General features: G+C 38.1%; 1 protein-coding gene across 6 annotated transcripts in view; it reads right to left on the bottom strand.

The window, feature by feature from the left end:
• Positions 1-456: 456 nt before the first annotated feature.
• The window catches only part of disc1 (DISC1 scaffold protein), a 29,590-nt gene continuing 2,344 nt past the window's right edge, over positions 457-27,702 (bottom strand). For 3 of the 6 annotated variants that reach the window (XM_077729868.1, XM_077729869.1, XM_077729871.1), the window contains 13 exons: positions 25,974-26,713; positions 25,599-25,668; positions 24,744-24,900; positions 23,962-24,046; positions 23,619-23,851; positions 21,991-22,045; positions 20,203-20,305; positions 19,408-19,596; positions 12,845-12,905; positions 9,465-9,708; positions 6,795-6,839; positions 3,240-3,366; positions 457-1,473 (listed from right to left, as the gene is read on the bottom strand). In XM_077729868.1, the coding sequence (XP_077585994.1) occupies positions 1,274-1,473; positions 3,240-3,366; positions 6,795-6,839; positions 9,465-9,708; positions 12,845-12,905; positions 19,408-19,596; positions 20,203-20,305; positions 21,991-22,045; positions 23,619-23,851; positions 23,962-24,046; positions 24,744-24,900; positions 25,599-25,668; positions 25,974-26,713 (2,309 nt within the window). In that variant the 3' untranslated portion in view covers positions 457-1,273. Of the gene's footprint in view, positions 1,474-3,239; positions 3,367-6,794; positions 6,840-7,686; positions 7,723-9,464; positions 9,709-12,844; positions 12,906-19,407; positions 19,597-20,202; positions 20,306-21,990; positions 22,046-23,618; positions 23,852-23,961; positions 24,047-24,743; positions 24,901-25,598; positions 25,669-25,973; positions 26,714-27,702 lie in introns of those variants that run through there. The other 3 variants (XM_077729870.1, XR_013328104.1, XR_013328103.1) reach the window with 3 other exon arrangements.

Genomic DNA, 27,702 nt, shown 5'->3' with positions numbered 1-27,702 from the left:
CACCCTATGAGGATAAATCCACCCTGGCCCGCAAGACGAGGTGGATCATACGGAGACAAAGCAACGGCACTCTACCGTCTACGGCGCACGCCCTCTGCCACTTTGTCTTCCAATTAGCCAGCGCTGCTGCTGAGGTGAGATAACAAAAGAAGCTTGTATCCCCTACGGACCTCACTACAAGACCTTTATTAGCGTATTGATAGCACTGACATGTCAACACTGCCCCCATTTGCCTGGAAGTAGGCCCACAAGTTCTTTGTGATGGGGCAGTCACATCAAGTGGCTACAAAAAGAAAACAGCAGGAGACATCATCAGGGAAGATGCGACATGCTGTAATTAGGCAGATATGGTGGGTAATAAATAGGAAGGATGGGAAGGCAAAGTATGAGTTGAAATAAAAAGATGAGACCTTAAAATTGTAAAATGAAAAAAATAATTGGGATGGAAGTCAAGAAAACAGCAGATTTATTATTTATTTTTTGCCAATATTTTATATCGGTGAAATATGTTAAGATCTGTGCAATTCTTTAAATAAAACAAGAATGTTATTGCATGGAGAATTAATGGGGCAACACTGAAAAAGAGACAAAATTGTTAAATTATGTGTTAGGAAAAAAAAGTGTTAAAATGAGAACTTTTCAAGTTAATCCACTTATTTTCATTCTTTTAATATTATTATATATTTAATTTTAATTCAGTGTAACCCCAACACTCCTTTGCAACTTCACAATTCAACCACAGAGTAGAAATATTGCATTTTCACAACTAACAGTGTTTATGTTAGCACCAAACACACACAATTACATTGAGTTGACTTTTAAAGTCCATCACTCAAACAAAAAAAAACATAAAATTAATAAACCTTAGTTAGTTTATGTGCAGGAATGTACAAAAACATGTCAAATATGGCTAAGATTGTCTTTTGGTCCTGCAAATAATCCCAAAAAATAAAAATTGTGCAAATTGAGGACTTCAACTGTGCACATTTGGTGTTTGTTTGTTTGACTAAAAACAATTCTTGCACATTCAGTTCATATTTTCTCGATTTCTTAACCATAAAAACCACTAAAAAGCCAAAAGGCACACAGCTAAATTGAAATAAAGTGTTATATCCCTGCATATAAGAAATGTGTGTGTTTTTTTAGACACTTTAGGCAGTTGCACAGTGCTTTGAGTTGGTCTTTACATTAAATGGAGATGGGGTCAGTTCAACTGCAGAGTGCCGGTCAGGCTCCCAGTTTGAGTGCTCATAAAACACAACGGGCATCCGCTTCAAATGTCCCAGCTGTCACTAAAGTACTGGTCCTCTTCTTCCTCCTCCTCCTCCTCCTCCTCCTCTTCACCCAAAATCCCATTTTCCTCAGGGCCATCATCATCATCGTTCACATGATGGTCTATGTCTTCCTCTTTGAGGAGGGCCAACATGTTTTGCAAAGTGGCTTTGACTTCCTGAACTTGCCTCTCCAGCGACTGTGCAGCAGGCGTTAAGAAAGCGAACAGACTTGGCATTGACATGAAATGTTAGACACTTGTGGCTAGAGACGTTTTAACGTGACCCCGACAAAGTGGTCAATGCCCAATTTTGACCACCGAACTGATTACGGAGACAGATCATCACTGTGTAGTCCGTTTAACCCCACGTACTTGAAAATCAAATCGGAGCAATTTCTTATTCATGATCTCATCAACGGCACTGGGTGGCGGGACTCAAACGTGGTTGCATGGCTACATTATTCATGAGCCATCAATGAACGGTGTAGGGGCGGAGCTCGCATGGGGACATGTTTAACCTGCTTGAAAACCCAAATCAAGCCTGCGAGCATTAAATCAAAGGGGCGGTCTGGCAGCAGATGGAGCCCGATGGCTCGTTTTACAGTTTCAATGGACACAGATTGTCTCCATCTATAATTAAACGGCCATTAAAAAAAGTCAGAATCCGACAGAAGGTCTGGCAACACTGCACGGTGAAGGTGAACACGTACTTCAATTAGTACTTCTCTTGGGTTTAAAGATACTGTATAATCCGGACTACAAGTTCAATTATTTTCCATAGTTTGACTGGGTACGCAATTAATATTGTGACTATTTGTTTTAATCATAGCTTAGTGCACTAGACATAAAAAAGACTCCCATATACATGACCTAGAAACAAACAGTTCGTATAGGGAATGAAAATGTTTTACCGACAAATTAAATACAAGTGAACATCTCTTAATAAATGTCAAGTGCTTAATTTAGCCCAGGTTAACTGAAGATGAATAGCTCCAATTCAAATGTGCTCAACAGATCAATTTTGAACAAATGCTCCTAAACTAAAGAATTTATCTCAATCTCACACTTACCATAGTTCACTTAATCTTTCATCTTTGTAAATCCAGAATATTGAACCTTACCATTTGATTAATCATAACTTTTGGCAATATCTGCACTGAATGTGCCTAAAACTTCATCAGTCTAATCTTTTACTTATAAAGCACCACAAATGTCAACTTTAAAAATCCTCACATTGTAAATAGGTAAAAATTATACTCATAACATGACGGGAAAATTCAAATCTACAATCCGATTGCAATGAAGAAGCAACAGGAAAATGTAAACCACAGAATGTATGGTAGAATGTAAAGACATGATGCTCATTTTCCTTCCAGTAATGGACTATAGACCTGAATGAGGAAAACACACTAATCTACATTCAATCAGCTTTCTAATTAGCACAGAAAATGAAGCATTGTGACCCGTAATCAGCTTCAACCCTTCCGTGTGACTCATTATCATGGATATTGTGTTTCCTAAGCCACACCAAGCAGGCATGAACAGGTGGAGGGTGGATGGATGATGTGTGTTAGAGGGAGTAAAGTGAAACGATGAAATGAATGTACGAAAGCTTGACATTCCTCTATTTACCACAGCGCTGCTCCCACCTGCCTACTTTAATCTCAATGCCCGAGAATGGCAGGCCACATCAGCGACCCTCCAATAACATCACTTGGACTTTTGCCATGTTATCTACTAGGTGGCACATCTTGCCTGTCAAGACAAATGGAGGGATCCCACTCAAGCTTCACTTCCACTGAATGTCACATTCGACAGCTGGACTTGTTTTTTTTTTTCCCTTCGCCTAACATTTGCTAAGTTGCAAGCCGGTAAGCCTCCAACAAAGTGAGATGGATGGGGAGAAAGAAACATTTACCGTATACGGTTTTTGGACATTTTTTTTAGACTTGATGTGAAAGGATATCAGCCAGGGTCTGATCCCGATTTAGGATGGCCGTCTGTAAGTCGTCCTCTAAAGTCATGAGTCTGTCGCTGATCAGCTCACAGCGCTCGGCTAGGTCTGCCGCTTCATCATCGCTGGACGCGTCCTGCTGGGAGAAGGAAACAATGGATGAATCATATTTGACAAAGACTTGTGTCTTGGACTATATTGGCCATCCTCAATACATACTTCATCCCACTTGAAAGATAGAAAACAAACATGTTCATTTTCGAAAGGGAACACTCCATTCCACTCCAATCTAGTATACTTTCGAAGAGTGCGGCGTAGAAGAAGTGTATGAGATTGCTATTGTGCACCTGGAGTGGGATTTTCATTATTCATTAGCTATTTTGGATCAAATATTGTGCATTGGAAAACATTTAAATGTTTATATAAATATATATATATATATATATATATATATATATATATATATATATATATATATATATATATATATATATATATATATATATATATATATATATATATATATATATATATATATATATATATATATATATATATATATATATATATATATATATATATATATATATATATATATATATATATATATATATATATATATATATATACATACTTACTGATGTGATCCTATAAAAAACTGCATAATGCATCAGCAACCTCCCCAGATATTATATCCAATAATAACTGCAGTTGAACTTAATACTCAACAACTGTAGCTAAGTATACAAGTCCATTGTGACAACAAGGTGTCAGATTGGCAAAAATAAGTCCAGGTGTGAGGCCAAAATGGAGATGTACAGAAAGGATACTGCAATTTAAATTCTGGAAATCACCAACAAGTAGTAAGATGCAGTGCAATTTTATAACACTGTTAACTGCAATCTCAGTCATTACCATATTGTTCTGCTAATAACTCTCTAATTATGTCAGTTCCGATTTGATATGCATTCTTTCAAAGAGGCTGTAATGGTCCATAAATTACAATTAAGCTCATTTAGAAGCAAGTCTCAAAATGCAAGATGCCACAACACAGAATAAAGAGTAAACCTGTTTATCACAACGCTAGGAAATGTATTCACAGTGGAATATCTAGTATGCATTTAGATAAGAAGAGTAAATAATAACAAATAAATTGAATTAAACATGTGTGTGAACAAATGCCTTTATGAGTATAAGATATTAATCACGGTGGCAACTCTTAGGAGCTGTGTGTGTCCTCAATGTTTGTGAGGAGAATTACTTACACTGTTGCCGACTGGTCCCCCATTTATAAATGAATTATAGTGCTTATTTTTGGCTGACAACTTTCGAAATTTCCATGCAAATATTTGGTTTCCATGCCAAAGCTCAGGGCCTTGAATTCCACAGTGAATATCAGGTTTATAGACTGCAGGTGACCTGACCATGCTGCATGATTTGGGCAGTCAGGTTGATATGGGAACACAGTGCAGTAGGACACTTTGGCATTGGGGGAAACAGAGCCAAACAGAATTAGAGCATTTCGTTTGGAGACATCGTGTCCTAGTTTAGTAACATCTTCTTCTTATTATTATTACTAGGCACGGAGACCACACACACAGTTAAACACTAAGGTACATCCAGTTAAATGGAACACCAGCTCAAAGAAAGGAGACACAATCTGACTCACGTCTGCAGGTCGAAAATATCACCTCCCCGCAGCTCAAATGTGTCACAACGCTGAGAACAGAGTCAATTCTCAGCACTCTGCACAAATAGCACTCCCTCACTCACATGATGCAACACACCGACAACAAAGAACAAGTAAAAGCCAGAGGCGCTACACCCTGATGTACCAGCCCTGTCGCCAAAGCAATTGAGATTAACAAACAAAAAAAGTCCAGGTAGTGAATCAAGATAATGCCTTCAAAAGATAACATCCCTTCTCCTTTGTGCGGCTGTTTAAGAGTATGTCAACGTTCACTACATATCAAACTAGGATTCATGTCCTACATCAACAAAAGGAAAGGTGGTCCGGCTAAAGCCTCGTTTCCCCATTTGTTTTCAGGCTGTAAAGGTTAGCAGCTTCTTTAGCAGATAAGAACGCCGTGTTTGTGGAGTTGATTGATTCTATTCTCCAGCCTCCAGTCGCTCTAGCTAAAAGTCAATACCACCCAAGAAAACAAAGCTCAGTGTACACATTGTGACATTCTTGATAGGCTTGTTTGTGACTTTTTACCCCCCGAAAAAAACCCAAAAAGTAATTCAACAGCCACCATTGTGATCAACACATTGTGATTTCATTGTCATCTTCATGTCAAAGCGCATGAGTGACACATGGGAGCACCGACATTACATTAATGCAGCTTGATGAACATTACTGCTAATGATTGGGGACCCCCAGTAAACAAAGCAGGCTTAATCAAATTATGCAGAAATGGAATACTCGCATGCACGCGGGCCTTGTCATAGTTAACTCGGTAATCAAGACTCGTAGGCAGCATGTACAGTAAATGTGCTCCCCACTGAGATGCTCAGTCTGCCATTAAAAAGTGCCGAAACATTGCATTGACTTGACATCAATAGTAAGAGTGACTTAAAATATAGTCTTCAACATAAATGTAAATGTTTTAGTTGTATAATCCCATCTATTTTAAAAAAAGTTGTCCTTTATCTCCATTCATACTGAGGAGGCTACTAAAAGAACCTTGAGAGGATAAAAGAACAATTAGAAGGCATTAGAAGGAAATTGAGTAGTGCTGAAACATGCACACACACACGCGCAAATCAATCTCCATCGTGGCGAAGGGGCAGCAGCTTGGCAGCAGCTAAGTGGAAATCATTTACTTAAAGTCATTACGGAGAGGAGAAAAAGGTCAGAATGTGTTCTTGGCAAAGAATTCAGCTCTGCCACAAAAGCCACTGTAATGTCTTGAAAACTACCAGAATGAAGCTGGCATTGGATTTTTTTTTTTTTAACTCAGTGATGGAATCACAATTTGTTTTCCTCATTATGCTTTCATTAGAGCTGCGCACAAATCGGCTCGAATTGACTTTGGAGTCTGGACTTGATTTAGGGGATAGAGATTTTGCATTGGAACGGAAACAAATGAATATTATTGGATGATTCTAGCTGAAGTTGCTGGTAGGAATATCTCTTGCCAGTGTTCATTTTGTGAGAGGATTGTTAGCCAGAAAATAGGCATTGAATTCAACTGTGAAAAGAAAATATAATGGCAAAAACGTGACTTACAAATGCATTGAGTTGATTTATCACAAAATAACTGTCAAAATAAAATATAATAGCAAAAAACGTGACTTACAAATCCATTAATGAATTGATTTATCACAAAATAACTGTCAAAATAATCATTTGTTAGTAGTTTTAACCTTAACATTCTTGTGTATATGTCAAGTGAAACATGTTCAATATAATTTCGTACTTTTACGTTAAAGGGTATTACTATAACAAGGTCAAGGGTCAAAGAATGTATTGTTTTGTTGGTATACCAACGTGATCCAAAAAAATGACAGTTTAATTACAGTGAAAACATTCAGGCAAACAGTGAGACTATTAACATGACCAACCTGTTGGTTATTATCTTCCATGCAGAACAAAAACTCCTCCAATTTCTGCAACAAAAGGGAAACATTTGTTGAAGCCACACAGACGTAAATCGGCTCATGAATTATTGAAAACGCAATCCACGTCGGTCTCGTACTATACGTGAGCCGCAACAGCGTCTTAATGATGCTGGAATTATTCATCAGCGAATGTGACGAGGGGGACAACAGACTAAATGGCTCATCTGGACGGCAGATTCCTTTGTTAGTATTCAAAGTGAGGTAATTATCTCATACAGGCCGACATATTGTTTTGTGTCTTCCGGCTATATGCTCTCGTATACTGTATGTATGCGTACAAGCAAAAGGTGCAATTAGAAGTTTTAATTAAAAAGTTGCAGAAGAAAAAAATAAGTCGTTTAGTTAATGTTTTTGAATAAACAAGAGTGAAGTTCACATGCAGTTTCTTGCAAGTTTCTCATAAAGCGGCAGTCATAACATTAGTGGGCGTGGATGTTTACCATAGTAACATCCATTTATGGCATTCCACTTTAATGTGTCATGCCAGAGTAAAAACAGTCATTTTGCTGTCATAGCGCCATCTGATTTGACTTATAATAGCTTCTTTTCTAACATTATAATCTGTCACATACTGTTTGGATGTACTCAAATGAAAACTGGAGCTGTCAGTTGCTGCCAAAACATGTCATTTGAATAGAAATTAAAGTGACAGTTCTTAATTTATTGGTCCTAAGACAGTTGTAATGAACTATTAAGCCATGTAAATATGTAAATGGTCCTGATATGTTTGGGTTAGGGTTGAGTATTTTTGCTATGTAGGGAGTAAATATATAGCAGATTCGGGAGTGTTTTTGACGGAAAAGAGGAAAAAAATATGCTTGTTTGGCTCGCTCACCTTTGACTTGTTGGAGAAATGTTAGCAGAGGCAAGGCTTTAGCGGGGGATAAAAAAGCAGAGAAAAACAAAAGGAAAGGAGAAAATAGATTTGTGCAATTCATATCATGCAGCCAGGCAGGGTCAGTAAAGAAGATATGGCAAGCAGTACAATTAAAAACTACGATCTAACGCTAAGGCAAAACATGAAAAACAGAGAGGAAAAAATGACTTTTTTTTGTCCGATTAAGTCATGCTGAGATAAGCAAATTAAATTTTAAGAATGTGTGATGCCGCTGGAATACTATAATAGTTTTCTGAGAGGTATTGTAGCAAAATAGGCTCGCCAAAGTATGCTTGGCAAGTGCTCAATTCTGTTCTTTTTTTATTTATTTTTTATTTTTTTGGAAGGCTTCTGGCTATGTTGACTTTGTTCTTATCTCAGACGAGACTGTCAGACTTAGTGGGTGGAGGCAAGTGTGAGGAGAGGAGTGAAAGATTCCGTCTCTTCCCTGGAGCAGCCAGCTCAAATCACTGGTGAACTAGCACCTGTGCACACGCATGCACACGCCCACATGCATTTTTACAAACAACATGGGATTTGGAACACAAAAAAAGGAGAATCTGTACAAGGAAAGATATGTCCAAATGGTTGCCTCTTAAATCTCATCTCATTTTCTCAACCGCTTTATCCTAATTAGGGTCTTGGGGGCGTGCTGGAGCCAATCCCAGCTGTCTACGGGCCAGAGGTGATGGACACCCTGAATTGGTGGGCAGCCAATTGCAGGACACAATGAGAAAAACAACCATGCACACTCACACCCATACCTAGGGGCAATTTTGAGTGTCCAATTAGCCTACCATGCATGTTTTTTTGGAATGTGGGAGAAAACCGGAGTGCCCGGAGGAAACCCACACAGGCCCAGGGAGAACATGCAAACTCGATACAGTTGGACATGACATGGATTTGAACCCAGGACCCCAGAGTGTGCTAACCACTCGCTCTACTTTTTTCCATACTACAATTTGCATATTGTGTATGAATGGACTATCTGGGGCTGTAACATATAGGAATGTATAAAATGTTAATATGAATTATGATTTTGTTTTTTTAATTTACCCTCAGAGGGCCTATTTTTAAGCCCTAGGCAACTCATTTAACTTATTGGCTGCTATTCGCAGAGATAGACGTCCAATGCAATTGAACTCATTCGCCTCTCTCATTTTAATTGAATTGGACGTCATTCATCATCAATGATGTGCAATGAGATAATTGCTATTAGAATAAATGCATTTGGGGCCATTATCACTGTGGATTCCTCATTTTTTTCATTAGAATTGTATTCATTTATTCTGAAATGTTATTTAACACTATTTTAGCGATAGTTCAAACCAGCATAATCATTAGAAATAAAGATCCATTTGGAATGTTTTTTAAATGTTAATCTCTATGTGAATTTCAATTTCCATTCACTTATTAAGCCTTATTTTCTGTTTTTTGTTTTAACTCAAGAGCAACGTTTAGATTGAAAAATATTGCAATTGGAGTCAACACCTTTAACTGTTGCTGTCAAAAATGGGCTTGTTTGCCAAAGAAATTGTGAAAGTGAAACCTCATTTGACCTTTTAGAGGCAAGCATCTGTCTAAGGAACGTGCAAAAGCTGAAACATCACAAGGGGGGCATGTTTAGAGATGTAAATGTCATTTGACATGCTCCGCACAGCACGTAAACATACTGCAGGCATTCCATATAGTGAATAATACATTGCCGTTAACAAGACATGTAGAGATTGTGTTACCTTGGTGAACTCAGAGTTTTGTAAATTAGCCTCGGGACACCAGCGGCCACCCAACGCAGTCAACATGGCGCTATCTTCGTCATCTTTGCCACACACTCCAGTTGAATCATAGTCGTTTGTGGCCAGATTCTCATCCACGTCCGCTCCGCTGCTAATTGACGTGCGTAGCTGAAAACCTCGTAAGAATAGATGACAGGCCTCCAGGTCGGCTTCCCAAATCCGCTCTAGGCCTGAGCAGCTACAGCTAAAAATGAAGATAAAATAAAGTTAATAACAACAACTAATATGGAGGATAGTCCCTTATCAAGGGTTTTTCGTTAAGGAAATGAAGCCAAGATGTGATTGGCCCAGTCATACCGAATAAAAATGGCAAAATACAATGATTTTAGTAAACCTGATTTGAAGACTAATGCAAAATAAATATGCTGACAGATGAGATTGATGTCAAGCCAGTTCTACTCTACTTTTTAATCTTACTCTACCTTTGATGTATGATTTTTAGATGATTTGCATCCGACTTTCAAAACTCAAACCAGATCTTTAGCTAGTATATTTATTGACCTTTGTCTTTTTCCTGACCTTTCCATAATGCTTCATTTCCAATACGTGTGGCACCAGGTGACATTTTGGAAACCAAATGTAGTGACCTTACTTTTTTTTTTTATATATATATATATAGCTTTGTAATCTCCCCTGCCAAACAGAATAGCAAAATGTCACACTGAATAGAAAAAAAATATTGCTTTAGGTTTAAAAACAATCTTTCTAAAATTCTATCATCTGCAAAGAAACAAATGAAAGGTGACAAGATGTGAGCAGAAATGCGATCTTTATGATGCCTTGGAACATGTCAGTCGAAATATCCTCCATTTCGATAGATGCATTTCTATTTCCGACCTTGTCAAAAACAGTCGGAGTCAAAACGTTGGTAAAATAAAACATGTCTTTCTCCATAACAATACACTTGAGTGCTGTAAAGTCATTTTAAAAATAACTCAATCATTATAGGGAGACAAAACTAATGCAAAATATTAGTAGACAAGGTGAAATCGCTTCCCGTACTTTGTAGTTTTTTTGGCAGTAATGAAGCTTGGGAAAATTGAATTTCAATGTTTTTCTTCCTGCCTCAAAAAGGCTGCCAGCTCTTTACCCTTCATGTGGCTTTCCCATCAGCCCTCATCTAACCTTCATTTTAGCACATAGGTGATAGAAAACTATTCATCCTAGCGGTCCTGCACTCAGCAATTTAGCACTCAGCGCTGCTTCTTCTAAACACCCATTGAGCCATGCCATGGCTATATTACCTCTTTCAAGTGCACTAAAAAATACTCTGGGGGGGATTAATCAGAAATTCTAATAACGTCAGAGTTGAGGAAAATGTATTACAAAATGTACGCTTAACTGTGACTGCAATTTTCAAGCTTTTTTTGTTGCAAAGTAGTCATGGAAAGCATCCCAGTAAAACCTTAGCCAAAGGGTTAATTGGTGGCAATGACTCGGTGTACCGTCTGACAGTGACAGGGTGTGGGTTTGTAGTTTAATTGATGGGTAAATACACCCAGTAACAGGTGATTAGAAGGTTTTCCGTTTCTCTTCATGTTGCCATGCTTACCAAACTACAGGAAGCCTGTGACTTGAGTTACGGAAATTAGAAGCTGCAGCTAAGGGTGAGACTGGCTTGGGTGTTTTTAATGACTTGTTTTTACAAAATCCATAAATGGCTTCCATTTTTGTTAATGAGTCGGGAATCGGAGATGAATAGTGTCAATAACGCACATGGCACCCGTTAAGCAGAGGTGCTAATAACGTGGTGAGGACTGAGGCGGTGCCTATTGGATGAAGTGTGATGATGCATGTGAGTGTGAAATGATGCATGGTGCGGTGAACTCTTTGTGAGGTGGGAGGTTTGATTTCTGGGGAGGGTTTTAAAGCAGCCAACCGAGCAACCGGTGTTGCTACGCTTCGACACAATTCACACTTGACAGATGATGCTTGAATGATCCCAGACCGCACTTGGTTTAAACTGAAAAAAAAGAGCCTTTTTCGCCATTTTAATTGCCTTTGTATTCCGTATGTCACATACAAATACCTGACTTCAAGTTTTGGTCTTTAGCCAAGAATTAATAGCTATTTTTTATCATAATAATCTGTCACGAGTTGTCAAAAGTATCAAAACGGAATTGTTGTATCTGGATAGGATATTGTTGTATATACTAAAGAAGCAAGAAATGCCTGTTGAGAAAAAAAAAAGGTTTTGGACAAGGTAATAAATGTACCTGGCTCCTGCCCTCAAATAGATGAATGCTGTTTTCATGGTAGATGATACTAAATGTAAATTAAATTTTGATTTAAAAAGATCACATGCCACTAGACACAAGGTTTGACAATTTAATCCTAATTCCTTTCCAGGGTTTGACAAGTAATTTTATCTTGCTTAGCCTCTGTCTAAAGCATTGAAGGAAATCCTACTTTAGCGATAGTGTTTAATCCATTCAATGTTGTCAAAAAACAACAGCAGTGGAACTGACTTCAAGCTTGCAATCATCTTGAAAATGAAGGGAAATGCAAATCACATTTCATTTTCATCAACCATTCTCTACAGTGCTGTTACTTTTAAGGTTTTGGGTGAGCTTGCTTAGTATAACCATTGCTTAATTGTCCAAAAATATACAGAAATATGAATTATATAGTAGTTGAGATGAAGTTGTATTTTTGTATGTGCAGCTTTCAATGAAATGTATGTATGCATGAATATATTTATGTAATTTAACGACAATAAAAGCATTTCATTCAAAATAAAACTACTACTATATCAAATTAGTACTTAGTATTTGTTAATCGGATCTTTTGCGTGGGTTTCCTCCTTCCATTCCAGCTGCCTCCCACATTCCAAAAACATGTACATTAGGTCAACAGAATGTTAAAAGGTGTGATGGTGAGATTTAATGTTTTTTTTACCGGCAGCCATTTCAGAGTGAATCTCATCTATCGCCTAAATTCAAATGAGGCGCTAGCTCAGCCATAACCCCAAAGAGGTCAAGCAATATGAAAAAAAAATCAAAAAATAATGTTCATTTTTCCACCAAACTGCTTCCGAAACAGGAGAGCTACAAACTGTAAGCTACGGATAAAGCAAATCTGTTGACTGGAGCATAGAAGCTGTCAAATAACTCATGTGAGAGTGAGAAAGGCGGATGGAAACAAATCACATGAGGAAATGTGTGAGTGTGAGGTGCCGGGTGAACTGATTGAGGACAAAGGAGGCGAGTCCTTAAGGGAGGTTGTTCTTTTTATACCTTCTTTTTTTCTCCCTTTTAGAAAAGATGGCTTCCATTTTGCCATATGTGTGAACATGACAAATGTGTCAGTAAACAACTTACCTATGCAACTTGTCCTCTAACAGCTCAATATATTTGACGGCATTGTCTTTCAGCTGGCTTTCTATGAGGAGAAAACACAGGAAGAAAACAGCACATTAAACTCAATTTACTTCATTTACCGCACAATAGTGACACGGTAACCTAGCAACAAATCACAACTCTAACCTAATTAAAGAGGAATTGTCTTGAAGTATATCGCAATTGGCGCCATTATTGTTCATCGGAGCAAAAGAAGATTCCGTTTTTTTTTTGTCTCCAGATGAGAATATACTTGAGAAAAAGATGGATTCAAACTGGAAACAGCCGGAAGGCAAAAGAAGATTTTATTAGGATATATGACGTGTTCTAATATGGCACCGGTCTTTGTGCGGTGGGAGGAAATGGACGGTGAGCGCGTGATGTGTTCTTTAGCACCCCCCGCCAGCTTTGAGCTGAGCCTGAGGACGCAGACGCAGGTTGGCTGAACGTTAGTCGGGGGGTGAGGAGGAAGGCGAAGGCAATCTGAGTGCCGTTAATGAGCTCATGTATGAAAGATGAAAATATGGCACCCCGCAGCAGCACATCTTTGAACCCAACGGGATGCACTTATATTAAATTGTTCTCTCTGTGCAAGGCTGATTTGGAAGAAAAAAAATCTACAAAAAGCATGATTTGTAGATTTAAGAATGATTTTATCTGCCATAAAGGCTACCATTGATGGTCTAGATGTCAAAATGGATTGGACATTTTGCCCCGTCAATGGCGGGAAATGAGTTCAATGTAAATTTGGGACTCAAAGATTTAAATAATCTTTTCTCTATGATAAAACAAATCCAAGAAATTTGCATATATTTTGAATGTCACTTATACAAGATGTTGTCTTTTTTTTCCACTGCAGAACTCAAAGCATTAGTCATTAAGTGCAACATTTTCTTTCATTGTTATTTAAGAATAACTGCATATTAAACTCAAATCAAATCCTTGTCTTCAACAATTGCTCTGAGTGATGCCGACCTTCATCATCTTATTATAATCAGCCCCAATTTATACTCTTCTTCCTACACATTTCTTGCATATGCCTGAATTTCTCATTAGCATTCATCCTGTGTACTATTTTATTGACAAAAAAACAAGATTCCATAGTCTTCAATGAATACTGGAAATCAGTTCAAATGGACTTTCCCATTAAAAAAACTACAAAACTACATCACCAGTTCCTCTCTTTTAAATAGAATAACTAAAATAAATCAAAAATTCTTTTAAAATAACCCCTTCAAGTAATTAAAAGAAAGAAACTCTTTAAAACGACTCTGCACTACAAACAATTTCCACAATATCCAACTCAAATATCTCCAAAAGCCCAATCAGAATAGTTATTCTATACTATTCTTTTAAAAAATGCCTTCTGAAGAAAACCATCAAAGTTGAGTACCATGACAAGAATATATTGTACTAACTAAAAGCAACAAGTGAACCATTAAAACACAAACCTTTCCAACAAAAAGATATTTCATGTCTAGCAACTCTTTTTGTACTCCTTGGTGCATTCAAGGATAGTCCCCCAATATGCTTTCACCATGCCAGCTGCCGTCTCGGTATCGCTACGCTTTGTGATCCCAAAGCTGTACAATATCATGCCCTATTGAAAGCGTGCCACGGCAGCTTGTCCCGCCTCACCGCCCCCTTCCTTCTATGCCAACGCTACTGGGCTACTCATCCATTCAGATACATCCATCCTGTGCATTGTAAGCATGTGCATAATGCAGAGCGTGTATATGATACCTGCAGCGCTTAGTACTCCGACAACCCAAGCTGAGCTTAAACACATCAATGCCCTGAGCTCAGTTACAAAAGACGCACCATGGCACTTACGGCGTATTACGCGTCGGCTTTTATAACGTGCATATCGTCGCTACTACATTAGCAAAAGAGACGCCTCTAATTTGTTAGACAACACAGAAGCCTGGCAGATGTTAGGTATTGTTACAAGGCAGTCAGGAAATGACTCTATTATTCATTTTCAATTACTGCGCTGTTCCAATGCTCACATAATCCATTGTTAACTTTGTGTAGCAAGGCTGTGTGATCATTTTGTCTAATCTAGTTCTAATTATTTCTTGACTGAGCCATCCAGTTAAAAATTTTGATCACAACTTGACAAAGCAAATGGCTCATTTGTATTGTTAAATGATTTATTGTCAGTAGATATGTATTTATAGTATGATTGGATGGCTTTATTTTTGGAGGCAGACTTTGTTTTGAGCACCTGCTGAGATCACTGTCGCAATGGGAGGCTAAGCTTACCCTCCTCATATTTTACAGACTACAACAGCAAGTCCTCTCATCTCTGATGGCTTTTTAGTACTGATTTTATTCGCCTGGTCTGCCAAATGACACGGCCACCCGCAGACTTACAGGAAGGGGTAATACAATTCATTTCATGGGTTCATTTCGCATTGGGGTAGATTTTTTTTTCCCTGCGAGATGCGAGGACTCATTCTATTACCTTTCTTTCATCTGTAATGCCCACAAAGGCTCACTAGTTTTGCTGGCGGTTGGCATGGCGACAAGATGGCCAGCTAACTCTCGCCTCGGCATAGGATCAGTATTGGAGGAAATATGAACTCACTGTGCTTATGCCTGCATCACCTATCTTCATTTCAGGCATCTTTTTCTATTCCTTATAATAAATCATATCTAAATTCGGCTCCTGCTCTCGTTCCAGTCGTAGTCCACTTTGTCATCTCTCATTTATACCTACCATCATCCATCCAAAGTCAGGCTTAAAGCTCTATGTATAATTCAGAGGCCATCTATTTGCATATCGCTTAATAAATGAATGAATACATGGATGAAAGTTGACATGGGAGACATTCAGGATTGGTATGATAGCACCTAGCAATTAAAGAGGTGGTAAGTGAGCTTTCTCTTCTACGTGCACACAATATGAGATTTGGCAACTGTCTCAAGTGACATCCAAAAATAGCCTTGCTATCTGCATCGGGTTTGCACAGGCGTGTGGACAACATTGTGTGTGTTTATGTCTGTGTCTTTCTCAACCGAGTATGCCTGTCGTCCATTTCAGGAGTTGACGCTGTCTAATAACCACAATCCAGGCAATGATGCAAATTGCATGTCAAACTACAGCACGATTCAGAACACCAATTAGGTTTATTTGTCGGACGTCACTATGAGATCTTAAAAGAAGCACTGCCACCTGACCTTCGGGTCACACTGATGGTTGAATATATGAAGAATTTCCATCATGTGGCACAGCATGGTTACCACATCTGCTCTAATTTTCATTGAACAAACCCAATGAACATGAAATTTTATCTTAAGCTGTCCAATACTAAATTAGTAGTGTTAAAAGACAAAGAATAATGCTGTGAATTACTTTTTTATAGTGATTCCTATGGGTGCACATGCATTGAAATATCTAAGATATGACTCAATTGAAGGCCTCATCTCATACTTAAATACAGGAAGAATGAATAATGCCCCCCAAAAAGTTCAGAAGCAAAAAGCAGGAAACACTCTCACGGGTCCACTTTCCCACTTTAACGCTCTCAATCACAGGGAGGCACTTTTGGAGAAGTGCTGTCATACCTTCCATCAAGTTCTCAATAGAAGCACCCTAAAAGTGGCAGAGTAATGAATAAATCATATACGTATGCCCTCAATGGTACTATCAGCACTCCATTAAGAGGAAAATTGCATTTGTGTAGTAACTATGAGTGGCAGTATTTGGACATGCACTTTCATTCAAGATTACTGCCAAAAGTAAAAAAATAAATAAATAAAAATACCTACAAAAGTAGAAAGAAGAATACCAAAGAATATTTCCGAGAAAAGAGAAACTACTTGAATTTCAAGTTACAGAATGTTAAACATTGGAAGTGGATTGTTTATGTTTTCATCAAAGAAAATGACCCTCAGTATTTTTGGTGTACAGAAACTAGTACTAAACCATTAAAAGAATCATTTAAAGTGAATAGGCAGACAGCACTTTCAGATCACCTTGTTCACACTCCTGAGGGTCATTTACCCTTCGTGTGCGGTCTTTCAATTATTTATTTGCCAATTTAGCCTCACTTGAAATCTCTCTTGAGGACAAAAATCATACACTCTCCTAGATTTTAAAGCCTCTGGACATAATGGATTTGGTATTCATCAATACTCATGCCAGTGGCAATTAGGGGCATAATAGCTCCAAAATCCCACTGCCCCGCCCTGAGCACAAAAGGAGAAGACTGTCTCTACACTCAACAAGATGAAATCTTTTCATAAATGTCTTCTTTTTTTTTTAAATAGATTTTTATTGTGACAATGTTGCTTTTTTTGGTCAATTTGTTCTTCTCAGTTTATACAAATGCACCAAGTGTAATGGTAATAGTGTTCATTTTGACTTTAAAGTGAAAGGGGTAAGAAAAAATCCAGCCTTTACAAGCCAGACAATGTAATGTGCTGTTTGTAGACTATCGGGTTGGAGTTTGCATGTTCCAGACTCTTATTACCAAGTCGGCTGACAGTTTAATGAGCCCCTAGCTAGGTGTCAGCAACACATTGAGAAATTGCTGAAGCCGCTGTATTGTGGCCACCCACTTGAGCAAAACGAAAAACCAGTCATTAGCTCACTATCTGGTCCCACGGTGACGTGATATCCACCTGGTTTTAATCCTTTTGTCTAGTCTGAATAGCCAACTCGGCTTCTTTGCGCTGTCCATGGTGCTGAATTGTGGGTACTGAAGCATAACGTGTATTTAGCTCCTTACAGAGGTAGTATGTTGTATTGATTGATGGCGCCGTGAAAGCTGTGTGTGTTGATCAATGTAGATTTAAGTCTGAATATGGCAAGGCAGTATTTATGGCTATTTGAATATATAAAATTGAACTAAAATTAGATGTAGAATCATCCTAAATTTGACTAAAAATGCCAAATAATTGACAGTAAGAACCTGTATTCAAGAGGAAATGACCCGGAAATTCCCCAAAATAAATATAATGTAGAAAAATAACATAAATGGACCACAAATTAAGAAACTAGGTATGAAAACAACCTCACAGCTCCGGATATTAGATTTTCTAGTTTATCGTTCCATGACCAGAATTTGCCAATACTGTAATGAATAAGTATAAATCAGAGGAAAGGCTATTCAATATAAATAGTCTAAAAATCTGTATAATTTGTAACAATGGGCGTTAAAGACAATAGTCCAACACTAATGGCTAGGCTGATAGTCTCTAACGATGTGGATAAGAGCAGCTATGGAAGGTTGAGTGAACACGTGGGGGTCGTCACTCCAATAGCTTCACTACCTGCACCGAGGTCTTGTCACTTTCCCTTGCTTCCCAGCTTCACGTGCCCGCCTCAGCGCCTCATCTAGTGAAGTGACCTTTATGTCGAGATCTGCCTGTGACTGATGGATTGGAGGAGCATTGCGGGCGGTGCCATCAAAACGCAATGCCAAGAGGCCAAAGCCCTTTGTTAGCACTCCAAAAGGCAAAAGGTTGTTTTAAGTAGTATTCAGATATCCCGTAGCGCTGATAACGTCACGTCGGAAGCGTGCGACCGGTAGATAATTGGCAAGTTCAAACGATATAAAGTGTATTTCCCTCGTTGGCGGCCCACCTCCTCCTAACATCTGCCAATTTTGATGCAAACTCGTCTGATGCGGAAGCCCCAGAGACAGCTGGCAAATTTTCTGTTCCTTTGAGGGGGGGAAAAGCCACTGTTCTCTTATGCCAGAGTCCCAGCAGGGTGCAACATAAAAGAGGACCTCTCTTAAAAGACTGATTCATATCACGGTTCAAATTTAATGAGAGATTTTCATAAGCCATCAAAATTGCTGCAAATGTTGAGTGTTGCCTCTTTAAGTTTTTGTATTATGCATATTAAAAATTATAGGACTTATTAGGCGTAAAATATCTAACCGTCTATCATTCTTAGATAGCTATATAAATGAATTGTGTGCTTTAAGAGTTAGTTTTAAGTTGTACACACAACGTAGCCACGTGTGCACATTTTTAGTAGTTTGTACTAGTTTTCCTCCATAAATTCTAAGATTGTGAATGACTATAAATAATTGATATTGAACTTGATACCAAATTGCAGCAAAGCCTTTTAGGAGCAACGAAGAATATTGTCAACAGGATGACAACAAGCCAATCGGATGCCCTGTAATTGATTGAAGGCGATATTATCAATGTGACATAATTAGCACGGCATTGTTTTTCTATGTTCACGATCTGGCATTTGATTCCTTTTGGAAATCCCACTCTAAATGAAATCCTTGACAAGCATTAACATGTCTCTGAATGTCTAATCGTCAGCGTGTTTGATCATTATCAGTATATTTTCCGACTCCTCTCATTGCCTGAAAGTGACCTGGTGCAAGGCGCCAATGCAAATGGGCAGCTGGAGGTTATGAAAGTTTGTCATAACCTTGTTGACTTTTAAAAGTCATCTACGATAATGAGCAGACTAAATCTGCTTGATGATTGTTTCCTCAAGTTATTTCCTCTCGCTGCGACAGCCTTCCTCCCGAGGGACAACAGTCTTATCTGAGTGCAGACAGACTCACCATGCCGCACCTCCCTCTGCTGCAGCTCCTGTCTGAGCTGCTGCCGCTGCTCCTTCATCCTGGCCAGCTCTTGGCTACTCCCCGAGCTGAGACTGTGTAGCCTTTTGGCCAGAGCCTCCAGCCTCTCCTGCTCCTGGTACGCCACCTTCATCTCGGCCTTCAGCTCCTTGGCACCGCTAAAGTCGTTACCTGCAGTAGTTTGCCACGGAAACACTAATTAATAACGGATTTTACTCATTAATAAAGTTACTACTTGAGCGTGAATGAGGTCAATGGGAAACCTGAAGGGGAATTTTAAGCAATTTAATTGCACAAAACGTCTAAAATACATATTGTTCGGTAAAGAATCAATAAAACATTTGACCTAAAACAGGATAAATTTGTCCATCTCATCATCTGACGAATCCATATTTGCGCCATTTGTCGCAAAATACCAAAATATCTAATGATAATTTTGATAAAAAGCAGAAGTTTGCCGAAATTGCAGCTCTCTGAAATGAGTGAAAATAGTATTTATTTGTTTATTTATAATTCCCTAAAGATTATATCAATCAGAATCTATTTTGAATGGTATCCACATATAAAACATCGTTAATCAAAGATATTATGAGTTCATTTCCTTTCAGATCAAGCATTTTTCTTATCAATTAAATAAGAATTCATGAAAATTTAATTAGTTCCACAACCAAACTATCATCTATCTTCCTAAAACTATAACTGGCAAGAAAAAGATTGTGGGGACCGATCCCTTTCCAATTTATAAAAGGCAATCCTATTAGAGTAGGGTGTAGTCACCTGAAATGGCAGCCAGTTTGGCTTCTTGCAGCGCTAAGAGCTGAGTTTCAGTCTCACTGACTTTCCTCCTGAGGCTGCTGCCCAGCTTCTGACTCATGACAACCTACAAAAAAAGATAGAACAGGTTAGTCTGTAAAAAAAAAAAAGGCTTCCACACAACTAATTCTTACAAGACAACAATTGCTTTCTGTTCTTCCTCTACTCTTTCTTTGATACCATGTTTTACATGTCTGTAACCTATAGGATGACAAAGACTTTGATGCTTCTCACGTGGATTTGTCCAAATGTGAAATCACCATAAAAGACGCCATCGTAATGTCAAAGAGGAGAGAGGTAGTGAATGTCAGCTATCGCAAGCTGATGGCTACTGATGAAACATGCCTGGCCTGCATCAGCCCTTTAAACTTCTGTGTTTTTTATATACGGTGTGGAGGAGACAGCCAGATACAATCCCCGTGACGCATGGTTCATCTTTTGAGAAACTATATTCATGGCTCAAAGGGACATAGAGCAGCATTCGCCTTCATGTTTCCATCTCCAAACCTGACACAGTTTTGTGCTTTACTTTGAAAAGGTTGTCAAATAGGTTGGGTTTTTTTTTGGAGGCAGAGAATCTCTGGGGGAGTCATCACATAGAAATATGAAATTTGTCAGGCTTGCATAATTCTATTTAAACCTTTACATGAATCGGAAGCCGCTTTCCACATAAAGGGAATTCACTTTACTCGACATTTCCATTTCAAAGACAGACCTATTGAAAAAGGGACATGCTTTTAATGAACCGATATGCTTTTTAATTTGTGTTAAATCAAGTGTTCTGAGAAAGTAGTATATATTTATATATATGTCATTGAAGCTGGAAAAGTATAGCAGTGGTCAAAGTTTGCCAACTTTGCATAGTACAGGACCACCAAGACAATAAATTACATTTTTGTAAAAAAGATATACAATTCAAAAGTCACTCTCAAAAGTTCCACTACGTGACACTTACCCCACAACCATAAACTATTGACTTTGTATCCATTACTTGATAGATGACGTACTACTCAAAAGTAATAAAACAGGTTAACAATGGGCTTTTATATACTATATAAACTTTGGAAGTAACAAATGAACAGTTTCCCCATTACAACGGCATTTCTCATTTATGAGTAACCTGGAAAAATAGTCAAATGTTAAATGTCAACTCACTGTTTAGAAAGCAGAAGGTTTTTCTCATTCAGGGAGTGAATTAGGAATATGAACATTACTTATACATTAAATAGATACATTTACTAACCCTTGGCATTACCACTTGACTTATTGTCATGCTACTTCAAATTGTGTAAAAAGATGTATATATATATGTGTATTGTGCATACTTATAGACCCACATAGATATGTGTATTAGATTAATAATAGTAACAAACGCTTGAAATTCAAAATGTTGATGCTGTTGAGAATTTCTCACACTAAGTATTGATACCGATAACTTAAAGAGTGACTAAAAATTGTAGGCATCTTGTTTTGTTCCTCATGAAAAGTAGATGTCAGATAAATGTGTTGCATTATTCAAAAGGATACATTCAAAACAACATCTTCTAGTGATTCTGACCCTTCCACTACAACCCTGGAGAGTGCAATGCCTCATCAAATAGAAATAAGCACATGAATACAAACGCTGGCATTTAGTTTGCTGATTTATCAAGCTGAAGCTGATGTGCAGCACATCTTTTCAATTTTGATATGCCAGCCATTTGAAATTCATACATATTCTCTAATTTCCACGCTCCAAAAAAATGGTCTTACTTTGGCAGTGGCTTCCTTGATGGATAGATTCAATGCTTGCTCTTGCTCCTGGAGTCTAAAAAAGAAAAGAAAAAACACATGAGTACACAAAAATACTTTGTTTGCTCAAAGCACACATGAATTTTTTACTTGTCTTTGCATTTGAATGTTATCATGTAACATAAATATTATCGAACAATAAGTAGTAAGTTTTATTGCACTTTTTATTTGGAGGTGAAACATTAATTTAGCATTTAAATGGAGATTTGTGTTTTTTTATTCAGCCTTTCATTCAAAGATTGTGATTTTTTAGCTAAAAATCAGTTTTTAAAAGAACCAAAAGAGTCACTTGCTATATAAAGTGTTAATTGTCTTAATTGCCATTGCATGAAATGTTGAGTATTATCGATTAAGAATGAGTGAACCTTTTAACAAAGGTGCTAAAGAGTGGTCAAATGTGTCCAAATCAAGAATATTTTTGTCGTTGGGAGGTGACAATCTTTCAAAAAAAAAGGAGAAAAGAAATATCTGCTTGATGGGTGACTGTCATTTCATTTTTTTCCCTTTAATAAATGGAAAACTGCAATACAATCATCTTGCTGACCTGAATCACATCATAGCGAGATTTGCAGCTGAATGCCCACTCTGGAAGCGCAATTTCAATCAGTTCGGAGAATAAATCCATTCCGGCTGAGGTGAGAGTATGTCAGATATCAAATTACGCTACTGATGGTGGGTCGAGCCACCGGGAAGGTGATAAGTACAATTTACATGTCTTCCTAACAAGTAGCGAGACACAGTCATCTGAGAGTGCTCTCTCGTGAGATATTACCATTAGAGATGCAAAGTATCATCATTTGCATCTGAGGGAAAACATTAGCATTCATAGCAGTTTGGAGCAGGTGTGAAAGAAGAGAAGAACACAAATTGATGGGAATTTAAAAGAATAATCTCACGAGTATACTGTATGGATTCTGAAAATATGAAATAGGAAAATGTGTGCAAAAACCATTTCCTTCATTAGTAAATATGCGCAATGTGAAGTGTGTTAACTGAAGTTAAAGAGCTAAAAAATTAGGACCCCTTAAAGACCCTCTTGATCCCCGAAAAGAGCGAAGAGCGGGGAAAAAAAAATCACAAAATGTTGCATAAGCTGGTCTAAAAATTAAAATTCATTTCCATTTAAAAATATGAGATATATTACCAGTTTTCCATGTTATTTTTCACTTGCCTGATATATTTATTATGAATTTTTAGCATATACCAACTCCATTACAACTCCATGAATCTTTGATAAGTGCATCAGTAAAGCAAAGATTCAAGCACTGACATGTAAACATGGTCATTTAATAGCAAAACAATAATAACGCATGTAACCTCTACTGTAAGGGCTGCTGCCTGCCTGCCTGTCACTGAAGTTCTCTAGCACCTTCATCAGGAGTCTGACAGTATTGCATTGCTTACATCTTCATAGCCTAAATTGGGGTGTTTTGGAGATATGGAATACAAACTGGATAGAAATTTAGGCCCTACATTTTTGCTCTTTTTAGGAATGTAAACCCATATGCACGGATCCTGTGGAGATTAAAAGTGCAGTTAACTATACTTTTACACTACCTTGATATTTATATATTTATAAATAATCTAACCTGAGCATGGATGGAGGAGGAGAAACTAAGATCTGGATGCGGTTGTCAGACATCATAAGATCATGAAGGGTTCGATTCGTGTCTCGAAGCTGGGCCGCCGTGCAGCTCCTCAGAATGGAGCCCTCCAACTCCTCGGCTTCCATCTGTTGTTCTTCTTGCTGGATCTGTTGGTCCAGACATCGAGTGCGGTCCTGCATTTCCGCCAGTCTCTGCTGGAGTTCCTCAATTTCCTCCTGTAGTGCAATTACAGCTTGAACTTCAGTTGTCATTCATTTATCATTAATATTATTTGAACGGATTAAAAAATAATATGAAGAATAATAAGAAAAATGAATGAAATGACCTCCACTGTCCGCTTCTCTTGTACGAGACGATCTCGGCGGCGCACAGAGTCCGACTGCTCTCCTCCATCGGAGTCGACCCCTGACCTGCTCGACAAAACAAAACACAGTCACCTCTGCAAACGCAGACGTTTTCTTCCCTTTCCTACCACTTTGACGGTCATCTAAAAATAAAACCTAACCTTTGACCTGTTTACTTTTTGTCCGTCACGTAGTAGTTGAAAAGATACACTCTAATGGATGAGGGAAATGTCTGAACTATTCTGCTGTATGTCAGGATGTATACCTTCCAGATTTCCTTCCTTCAATGGGAGTTACTATGTTGAATATTTCCAATTAGGTGCCTGTTTTTTTTAGAACATTTACCTGAGAGAAAATATTCTATATATTGGACTGTGATTTACTGTGATCAACAACTAACATAATAAACATGTGACTAAAAGTCACAAAAGCATAACATTACTGTGTTTACAGGAATTAATTACGAATGAAATATTTTTGAAAGGTTTTGCATGGTGGAAAACAAATTGTTCTTCATTTTCGGACTTTGTGTTCCTACTATGATAAAGTAAAGGATGACTTTGTGTCAATTCTGCAAACTGAAAAATAGGTTTTACTGTTCTAATTAAATACAATACACATTAATCCTTGCTTTTACATATATTTGTATTTTTACCATTGTTTTTTTTTTTGCATTCTAATACCCTCCACGATCTTGCAGAACATTTTTCATGCATTTTCAAGCAACTTACATACAAGAAAGGGTTGATATTAGTGATCTGACCTGTGCTGACTGCTGTCTGCCTTGTGGAGGGCGCTCTGCACCACCTCTCGGAGCCTCTGAAGGAACAGAGCCACGCTGGGCTGTCTGGAAGGTAAACCGAGCTTTAGAGCTCCTCGCTCCTTGCACAGTTCCTCCAACTTTTTCCCAAAACGTTCAGCTAAAAAGACACAAAGGAGCATCATTTTGAGCCACGTTCAAGTACTTGTCAACAAGTTTTGCTTATTTGATGAGATATAACACAACTCCAGAGTTCATATGCACATTTTCACAATAAGAAGAAACAAAAATGTATCATTTTATTGAATAAAACATCTAATATTACATATATAAACTGAAAAAGCACCAATTTTAGTAGGTCAAGAGCAGATTTGGTCACTTTAAAGTACTTTGCAACTGAATAATGTGAAAATTGATGACCCAAAAAACCTTAGAAAAATTGGAACCACTGCCCTAAATAGGATTTCTCTTTTCATTATGACCTCCTGCCCTAATTCAGTCTTCTTATGTCATCTTTTTTGTAAGTAAATAAAATCTTCAAAGCTTCAATGTCTCATGACATTATTTTAACTCCCTCCTATTTTTTAATCAAATTCTAAAACCAAAGCTAGAAGTAATGTGCACTACATCTAAATGTTTGTACCCAGAGTGAACTCAATGTTCCATTTATCCCTTCCAGCAAGAATATGTCCCTTTCTTCCAGTGTTTTGACCTCCTTTCACATAATCTAATTAGAACATAAAATTATTGCAGACCGAACAAATTATGCACACAAATAGTATCAACAATATACATAACAGTATTGTTGCTTTTGGCTCTTTTAAAAGTCTTGACTAAAGAATTGACTAAAAACTGTACCTGCATCATAGTCGTCTTCTAAAATGGCTTTTTGCTGCAGTCTCTGAAGTTTTAACATCATGGACTCAATCTGAGAAGGAAACAAAATTAAAGAGGATGAAATTATTGTAAATTGAATTTAGTGTACGTGTGTGTGTGTGTTATACTATGAAATGGCTTTATTTTATATGCATTCGTGTTAGCCATAACTATAAATGACAAAGACTAATTATTCCATTCCTCAAAATCAATAAATTTCAGTTCAAAATTGTATGATATGAATATTATAGAGAAAATTATCTATTTTTAGTGCTATAAATTGGCAGTAATTCAGCAAGATGACTTTCCATGACATTGCTGAATAGAATGTCCAACAGAAAGCATGTCTCAAACCACCTTAGCGTGCGTCCGGTTGTTTTGGAGACAATCTTGCAGTACGTTGTCATACTTTTTCACCAAATTGTCGCAACCTTGGTCAGAAGCAGGCGTGGCGCTCTCGTATCCTGACGTGACCGACGATGCAGACGCGGTGTCTGAATCTAATGACAATGAAGAGGTGATGTCTGTATCCAGACACTGAAAGTCGCCATCCCTACTGTCCCACACATGTTCACCCCAAAAGCGTCCACCTAATGACAGCATCTCCCTCTCTCTGGGCCTGCTCACGACTGAGTTAATGACTGAAGATTTAGATTCAGGGACAACAGGAGACAATGATGTTGATCGTATTTGAGAAAAATCCGGAACTTCAGTAGCTTTCGGTTCAGGGTCAAGTGCTGGTGTTGCTGGGGTTGTGAGGGTCCTGAGAGACTCTTGAATGAAACTAAAGCTGGAATTAAAAGAGTCTTCCGTGGTAGTTGAACCGCTGTGGTTTAACCTGAGTTCACTCTTTGGTTGACTGTTGTTGGTGCATGGAAACGAGATGCCATGGGAGGTTTTTTCAGTTTGTGTGATCTTCATCCTCTCAGTTTCCCATTTATTTGATCCACTCCTTATGCAAATTGCTCCATCTTCCTCCACGTCTTCTAGATCGTCAGTAAGACTTTGCGATGGGGATTGCTCCACTCTCATGTGGCCAGGCCTACGGTGGAGTCGTTTACGGCCAACGCCGCCAGCTGTCCCCGAGGCTCTACCACCTGTCGACAGATAGATTAACCATTAAGCTGGACAAAACACGGTCAAGTGGAAGATAAAGAAGTGGCTCAGATACACAGAGGACACGCAATGCCAGGAACATGTGGCGGCAAATTACTCAAGGTTTTGAATTCACATCAGTGTTAAAACGAAGTGAGGGATTTTATGCCAAGAGGCCGACCGACTCTAGGAAGGGTTCGTGTTTGAAAAACAAAATGCACGGCCAGATGTGAGAGAGTTCCCAGGGTTCTGCTCCAGCTGCTGGGAAATACCAAAAACATACAGTCATCTCGAGTTAAACCACACCTACTCAGCCAAGTGAAATATTTGAATGTATTTATTTTAGAGCAATATTGTTGCAGAATATGGGTTCTCACACTTTGTATATTGGGCTGAATTTGGACAAAAATGTCAGCTAGTCATTCATGGCCAGGACAAAAGTTGTTATTTAGATTATTTGGACTTTCAAGTGAAATAAAAGTGTTAATAAAAGCTATATTTTCTATTATATGAATGAGCATTGAGTAGTTGTAGAGTTTAAAAAAGAGCTTATGAAACATAGGCCATTTTTTTTGCAGTTGCTGATTTAAAAAAAACAAATATCTCCTAAGAACGTTCAAATTGGATTTTTTAATGACAAAAAAAACGTCAAATATCAAAGATGGCAAAAAATGGTGGTATGCCTGGTTGTGATCTGAAAGATAATGATGAATGATGCTAAATCGTGGCCCTGTCCTGACACCTGCTCTACATTATTATACATCTCACATGTAGAATTCCATCAGACACAAGATGAAATGGCGCCAATCAAAAGGCTCTTTGTGTGCAGCTGCACTGCTTTCTTTTATTTCTGACTTCTCTACCCGATGCCCACTCTCACACATTCAAAAAGACACGAAGGGACTTTTGTGCTGGATACAGAAAGGGCATTCTCCCATTGAAAATTGGATTATAATGTACTTTTCTCTCAATTTAAAGCTATACATTGCAT

Source organism: Stigmatopora nigra, chromosome 12, assembly GCF_051989575.1.
Source record: "Stigmatopora nigra isolate UIUO_SnigA chromosome 12, RoL_Snig_1.1, whole genome shotgun sequence".
NCBI lineage: Eukaryota > Metazoa > Chordata > Actinopteri > Syngnathiformes > Syngnathidae > Stigmatopora > Stigmatopora nigra.
The sequence above is the reverse complement of the archived record's forward strand: the minus strand, read 5'-3'. Positions and strand labels throughout refer to the sequence as shown.